General features: G+C 29.6%; 2 protein-coding genes across 2 annotated transcripts; both read left to right on the forward strand.

Annotated features, from left to right (window-relative positions):
• The first annotated feature begins 1,987 nt into the window (after window positions 1-1,987).
• Window positions 1,988-3,557, forward strand: LOC119684987 (origin recognition complex subunit 4-like). Its single transcript, XM_038099153.1, has 3 exons — window positions 1,988-2,234; window positions 2,311-2,720; window positions 2,780-3,557. The coding sequence occupies exons 1-3, from the start codon at window positions 2,043-2,045 to the stop codon at window positions 3,549-3,551; spliced, it is 1,374 nt and encodes a 457-aa protein (XP_037955081.1). The 5' UTR covers window positions 1,988-2,042; the 3' UTR covers window positions 3,552-3,557.
• A 1,265-nt stretch (window positions 3,558-4,822) lies between these two features.
• On the forward strand, window positions 4,823-5,750 carry LOC119674162. The gene is made up of 2 exons (XM_038085288.1): window positions 4,823-5,265; window positions 5,334-5,750. The coding sequence occupies exons 1-2, from the start codon at window positions 5,047-5,049 to the stop codon at window positions 5,748-5,750; spliced, it is 636 nt and encodes a 211-aa protein (XP_037941216.1). The 5' UTR covers window positions 4,823-5,046.
• Window positions 5,751-7,888: the final 2,138 nt, after the last annotated feature.

The raw sequence follows: 7,888 nt of genomic DNA on the forward strand, positions 1-7,888 counted from the left end.
ATATACTACGATAACTTGCAGTTGTTTTGACACATTTTATTGAATGTCTTCTATCTACTGAAGTATTTTATGTTTATAATTTATTAAAAACAAAAAAATATGATATCTATTGCTATATTTTCTATTTTCTACATTTTTATTTAAAATAAAGTCTTAATTATTTTGCAAAATTTTTACATACGCAGTGTTGCATTTTATTGTAAAAATTTATTAAATATTTTATCTTATCTGTTTTTTCTTTTTTTAGTATGTGAAAAGCATCAAAAGTTACAGTATGAGACTTGATTATAGAGTTACAAGAAAAACGCGGATGAAGTCGTCCAGATAAACTGTCAGCAATTGCGGGGACTTGCACCTCATATTATTGAGTAGGTCGATGAAAAATTGAGCTGGGTGAATAATGTGAGGTGAAGATTATAGCATGCAGCATATATCACGTATTTATAATGACTGAATTTAATTATTCGATCGTTAAGAGTTCTAAAATAACATTCAATATGTTTTTTGTTTGAGTGAAATGAGTTGAAGCGTAATTTATGACTTAGTCTTTATATATCTGTTTGTTAATTCTAACTTAAAATGTGGTAGAAAAGTATAACGTACGTTTTTAACTCCACCATTATGTTAAGTTTTACCTATATGACACAATAGTTTAGCTAAAACTGAAGGAATTAGTAGATACAAATCAATCAAATTTAATCAGTTATGTTTTAAACCTTAGAGTTTTCACATTAGCCTTTTTCCAGCAATTAAAATTATATATAAAAACACCTTGAGATTAGTATGGTACGGCCCTACATATCAAGCCAGGCAGGATGCGATTATATATTACTTTTAAATCTATTAACTAATTAATGGGATCATATAATAACTGATATCATTTGGCAAATTATTGTGTAAAGTTCACAACTTTAAAAAACGATATCTCGAGCACCGAAGTATTTTAGATTTTCAAAAAATATAAAATTCTGTAACCACAATATCAATTCCATGCCCAAGAATTAGTATTTCCATCAGTTATATACGAAGTGGTTCTATAACTAGATCAGATCAGATTAAAACAGAATTTGTTTTTCTTTTTACGATAAGTGGAAAGCAATAGAAGTCGTTGTGTGATATTTGAACCCACTAAACTTACCTCGAAGGAGTGACAAAATCATTTCCTATGATCTGGGCAAATGAATGGGTGAAACCCACAGCAAGGTAGATTAATTCAAGGAACGAAATAAACAGTACACTGGAAAAAATTATTATTGGAGAAGAAGATAGCAGGAGAGCAAGGCTGCACTCAGACTAGGCTCTGGATGAGTTTTTTGGTTTTGTTCGTGGTTATATAATTTTTTTTTCTGAACTGTAATAAATTAAATTCTGAGGAGATAGTGTAGACCACGTTAATATTATTGTCACATACGTTTAATTTATTTCTGGAAAAATGGTAATGATTAATTTGATGTTGTCGAACACATACTACCAAAAAAGATAAAGATAAGAAATTAAGAGTATTAAGAATTAAGGGTATAAAACTTTCTTGATAATTCAAATAATATTCAAATTTTTGGTAATGAGGTGATAATATCATGCAGTACAAAAACAAAAAGCTTAATGCTACACAAGGGTACGTGATAATTTCCCCCATCCGGTCTTGTTATTTTGCACACACGGTTCCTACTCACCATAATGTTTATTAAAATAAAGACACTTTCCGAGAAATTTTGTTGTGTGTTTTGGTTCTTTGACGTTAAAAATGCGTTAAGAGATTTTTTGGTGATATTACACAAAGAAGCACAACGATTCAAAATTTCCTCTCAGTTTCTTTTCTATATCTTCTTTGCGTACTACCTTCAGTAAAATGTCTGCTACTTATATACACGACAATTAACGAATTCCTTTAAAACAAGGTATAAATAAATTTGTTAATTTCATATTTAATGCAACCCTGTGTGGAGTTTAAATTATTAATAAATTTGGTAGCACTAATGTTTTTGCGCCATAGGCAAGCAGCCGGCAATTAAATAAATGTAAACAATTCGTGCTCTTCAAAAATGTCGACAGAAAGTCATGAAATAAATCATTTACGACGTTTTCTAAAGGAACGATTGCAAAGAGATTATACCACATTTCGAGGACATGAAAATGAGCGGAACAACATACGCACATTACTGCAACGTACTGCAGAATATGGCGAGTCTAACTCGATGTTACTAATTGGTCCAGAAGGATCAGGCAAAACTACAGTAAGAAAACAACATAAATTTGAATTAATAAAAGTAATGTTGTGCTAGTAAATAAAAAACCTTTTCCTTTCTACAGCTTGTTAATGCTGTTATAACAGATTTGTTGTCGAATAAAGATTTTTTAACAAATACACTTATTGTTGTGTTGGATGGTGGCATACATACGGATGATCGTCTGGCACTGAAATCAGCAACGACACAAATGAAATTAGAAAATGCAGTTGATGGAAAAGTTTTTGGCTCCTTTGCAGAAAATTTAGCCTTTCTATTAGCATCACTTAAATCTGGCAATAAATCGTCGAAAAGTGTAATATTTATATTGGAGCAGTTCGATTTGTTTTGTACCCACCACAATCAAACGCTTTTATATAATTTATTTGATGTTTCACAATCGGCACAGGCGCCCATTTGTGTGTTGGGCATAACACGACGTTTAGACGTTGTCGAGTTATTAGAAAAACGTGTAAAATCGCGTTTTTCACATAGGTTAGTCAACTTAAATACAACAATATTTAATAAAATATATTTAAATATATATATTTTAGACAGATTTTTTTATATCCTGAAGCTGATAAATTTGAAGAGTACGTTACAGTATTCCAAGAGCTTTTAAGCATACCAAGTGAGTCAGAGATAATTGAGTACAAAGCGCGAGTTAAAAATTTAGAGCTACTTGAATCAGATGAAATCACTTTTCAATACAATCACTTTAATCCTGCTTTGTATAAGTTTAGTTCAAAATTTACTAGAAAATGGAATACACAAATCAGTAAATTAATCTGCGATAATAACGTTGTGCAGTTGTTACAAAGATTGTTTGATTATGACGTTACAGAGGCTTTTCTAAAAAATTACATTTTTAGACTTGTAATGCAGCTGGATGTGGATACGCATCCACAGCTCACGGTGGAACAAGTAAAAGACTTGGTGACGTTGTATGAATTGGATCACAAAGTTGAAATGCTTTTGGGATTGAATGTGCTGGAATTGTGTCTCATTATAGCAATTAAACATCATTCAGAAATATATGATCGTGATCCGTTCAATTTCGAAATAATTTTTCAAAGATTTTCAAAATTCGCTAAGGTATCATCAACAATGCAAGGCATTGAACGTGGTGTCATTTTGAAGTCATTTGAATATCTACGGAATATTGAGTTAATCTTACCAGTTACGGGCTCTAACAGCAATAAAGTGGTCAAAGAAACTGAAATGCATCAGGTTGCACTTACATATGGACAAATAAATCAAGCGGTACAAAAATATCAAGCGCTGCCAACAGAAGTTTCGCAATGGGCGCAAAGTTCTTTAATTTAGTTTTTACTTAAGTTAATGAGTTTTTATTATTATTATTTATTTAATTATTAATTTCATTATTGATATAATTATTATTTTAATTTCTAATTTAATTATTAATTTAATTTGTAATTTAATTATTAATTTAATTTCTAGTTTAATTATTGATTTAATTATTCGTTTGAATACATTTTTACTAATTATTGTTATAAATATTTAGGTGTTTGCTTTCAATATTATGAATATTGTAATATTATTTTATTGCTGTATGCTTTAGTTGGTTTAAGTGCCCAAGCCATAGCGTGCTCTTTATGTAGTTATATTCTTACCATAGTTTGCTGTTGAATTAACTATTTCTTTAGTTGTCGTCTTAACTCCTTTATACCTTTAAGGTATAACTTAACTTACTTTTTGATTTTGGCTGGGACAGTAATATTTTCCTCACCTCTAACAGATAACGCTTCGTATTTGTTTTTTGACTTTGATTGAAACTGTTATTTTTTTCTAACCCCTATGGGAATGTTTCTCCTTACTCCCGGAAGAGATAACGTGGCGTATCTATTTTTCTAATTGGTCTAGAATAGTCATCTCTCTTAACACATAATTTTAAGCATGTACTTTCTTTGATTTAGGAAAGACCAGTCATCTTTTTCTAACTCTTAATACAACGGTGCATATTAATTTTTCTAATTGGCTGGTGTGGTCATCTTTCTTTAAATCCACTTTCTGACTTTGGATGGATCAATCATCCTTCTTTAATACCTATATAATAACTTAATTCCTCTTTGAGCTCGACTGGAACAGTCACCTTTACCTAACCCTTAAGAGATAACTTGACGTGTCTAATTAGAAGAGGAATTTTTTTAAAAGAGTCATATTTCCCCTACCCTTAAGAGTTAACGTTGCATATCTATTTTTTAATTTCATCTCTCTCCAATTGATCATCCTTCAGCTATTCAGTTAAGGATTTAGTTGTTAGTTTAGATAATATATTCAAAAGTCATATCTGAATTAGACGATATTGAAGAACATTTTATGAAGCTATAGACTACCCACAGTTTTATTTAAAGTAACTAATTTTTTATCATCTCTTTGATCCATCATCACATATAAATTACATTCCTTATCGTTTATTTTATGGATTAGAAAAGTAGAAGTAGTACATTTCTATCAAAAATGTTGGATATTTTTTATAAAAGAAACAAAAAATACAATATGCTATTGAGTTAAAAAAAAAATTAAACGAAAGAAATGAAAACTAAATAGGTTAAATAACTTTATTTCAACACCTTTTAAAAATCGATAATGCAAATTATTTGCTTATCAAGAGTTGTGCCCACATAAACTTACCCTAACCATTTTAATCCCAAACTGCTGGTAAGAAGCGAGCAGCGATTAAAAATGATATAAAATGATACAACGAAGTTGATGGATTCAGTTGATTGCCAAACTCCAGAAGATGAGCTTTAAATTCTAAATTTTTGGTTGAGATTTACGAAAATATTTGAACAATAAAATGACTTCATTCCGCTTCACATTTGTGTGGCTAACAGTTTTGCTTTCATTCCTCATTAGTCGTGGTTATGGCGATGACAGTCCTGGATTTTTCTTAAAAACCATTTCAAAGAATATACCACGCTTAGGACGACGGTCAGATAAAGAATTTGAGAGTTCCTTTTTTAAGAATATGAAAAGTATTCCACGTATAGGTCGTGCCGCAACAACAACAAGCAAAGTAAGCCAATGACACCAGATAACAACGGACTAAATGGAAGTCCAAAATAATTTATTTTTATTTCTTAGAGTGACTTAAACGATCTCATTGCTTGGTTCAGTAATGATTTGCCAATTCTTAATAAACGTATGCTGTTAAATCCAGCAGCTGTGGCGGCTGCAGACCGGGAGTACAGTGTGGTGCAACCGGTCAATTCGAATACTTTGATTGAACTAATTGACAAGGATGCAATACCTAGCGATAACGTGAAATTTGTACACTGGAAGGATTTCGATCGTGCCTTACAATTTGACATGGATCTGTATGAGAAGGTTTTCTCATTGGGTCGTCGGCCAGATCAGCGTCTGAAGCAAGATTTAAGTATTGGCAGTTATATTCCTCTATTGAGCAATACTAATAACGTCAACGATGACTACATGCTGTACAATCGAGGTGGCAGTGGTGTTTTTGATCGCGATATTTTGCGTTATAATCATTTAAAGTAGATAAAATGTTTTTTTAGATTAATAATGATTATAATCTATATCTTTTAAAATATATGTATTTGGTAAATACTTAGCATTTAATGGTATAAAATGCATATACTTTTATGCAAGTAGAGTACATCTAGTCAATTGTTTTCAAAGGCAAATGTAAAAACATTAAAAAAATATATGTAATTGTATATGTAATTTGCTATTAAATTATGTGGAAATAAAAAAAATGTGAATGCAAGTTAATTACTTTTCATTATATTATAAATATTACTGGCTTATTTCTGTATAGTTTTGTATTTTGCTGCGGCTATTGCTGTTCTATATACACATTTATAGAGTCTTTCATTATGAGTGTTATATCTGAGAGAACTTATCAGAAACGTAGAAAAGGAAGGAAGGGATTTGAGAGGTTGAAGCCTAAATTAATTAAAGGACTATGTGTATATATATGTCTATTTAATTTTAATGCAACAGGACATGACTAAATGGTAAACAAAAGTTAGTCGTTCAAATATTTTATCTGAAAGCCACCCCAATTAAAATTTCTAGCTACAGACAGGAATTACCATCAATAATTTCTTTAGTAGAGATCGTTTAGTATATTATATTATCTATATTAAGAAAATATATAATATGTAATCCTTTTGCTGAAAACATTCAATTTACGCGGCATTTTTCGGCAAATTTATAGAAAAATCCTGCGTTGTGCAAAGATCGTAATAATTGAAAGCTCAAACACAATATTTCTTACTTCTAATACGGTCTTCTGTAACTGTCTCAAAAATGAAATTTAAGTGGTTTATATACAAACTAAAATCACATGAAGAAGACCGTACGCTTAGCTGAATGACATATAACCGAATATAAAAAAATAATGAATATATCATAAAAATGTTAAAATTCATTGAAAAGTAATAAGGAACTGAAAAGTTTTCGCGATCCGAATTAAAATTTTTCTCTGAAAAATGTAGCGTAAATTTAATATTTGTCAAATTCTTTCTGTTCAAGAAAATTTAAATGAATTTCAACGTGTTTATAATAATACGGACTTAACCGCATATCGTATTAAAAAAAGACATTCTCATAGTCACCGCATGGTGTGCGCGTTTGAAATTACAGAAAGTCCTGCATTATCTACATTTAGCACATTTTAGTCATCGCTTGGTGCACTTCGATCAGCAAAGCAAAAACGGGGTTCTACACTTATCATAGACATAAACCCTGACCATACCATGGACCAGAAATACTGGCAGTAAGAAATTCAATTTTTCTACATTTGCACATAAGATGGCAGTCGAAACAGTACAGCTCACATTTCACAAAGACTGCATAAAATGTTAAAAATTTAAATGATTGTCTTTTAAAGTGTGATTTGGCGCTTTAATAAAATTAATTCTAATTATATTATATATTAAAATATGCTATCGTTTAAACTTACGATAATTTGGCATAAACATTATTTAGTAGAAAAAAAATAAAGTTTTGTGCATGCAAATGAAAAAATATTATTTTTATTTATTTATTTTTAAAATAAAAATATTAATTTTTTATATTCAATATGATTTTTAAAGTCTATTTTTTAAAAATGTTTATTTTTATTAAAAATTAAAAATTTTAATGAAATTCACTACTGTTAAAAAAAATTTTCCTATTAATTTTTTGGCTTCTTTTATTTATACCTATACCTATACCTATACTTAAATTAAAATTGATATAATCGAAAATATTATGATTATTATTATTGTTAAGGGATGTAGCATTGCTCCCTTCTGAGTTTAGAGTAGGTCTCTAAGCCCTGTTCCATCAATAAAAAGTAGTATAAGTAGTAAGTAATTAATAAAAAATTATGATTGTGTGGTAAAAATAATTTATATTAAAATATAGATTGATTGATTTATTTATTAAAAAAAATACTTTATTAATTTTAATTATGCTATGTATTGAAAGTAAAATTTTTTTGATTCTAATTTAAGCTGTGAATTTATAAATTCATATAATATAGAGTATGTATACTTTCATGTCCAAGTCTCCTTCAGTAAAATCCTTTTAGTCACACTTTGTACATGACTGGGCTGACTGGACGACACTGCATGAGGCAGCAATTTTTAACACTTGACTTGTATTTCATTTAGATTTGTTGCCTTTCT

This window comes from Teleopsis dalmanni, chromosome 2 (genome assembly GCF_002237135.1).
Source record: "Teleopsis dalmanni isolate 2A chromosome 2, ASM223713v2, whole genome shotgun sequence".
NCBI classification, from domain to species: domain Eukaryota; kingdom Metazoa; phylum Arthropoda; class Insecta; order Diptera; family Diopsidae; genus Teleopsis; species Teleopsis dalmanni.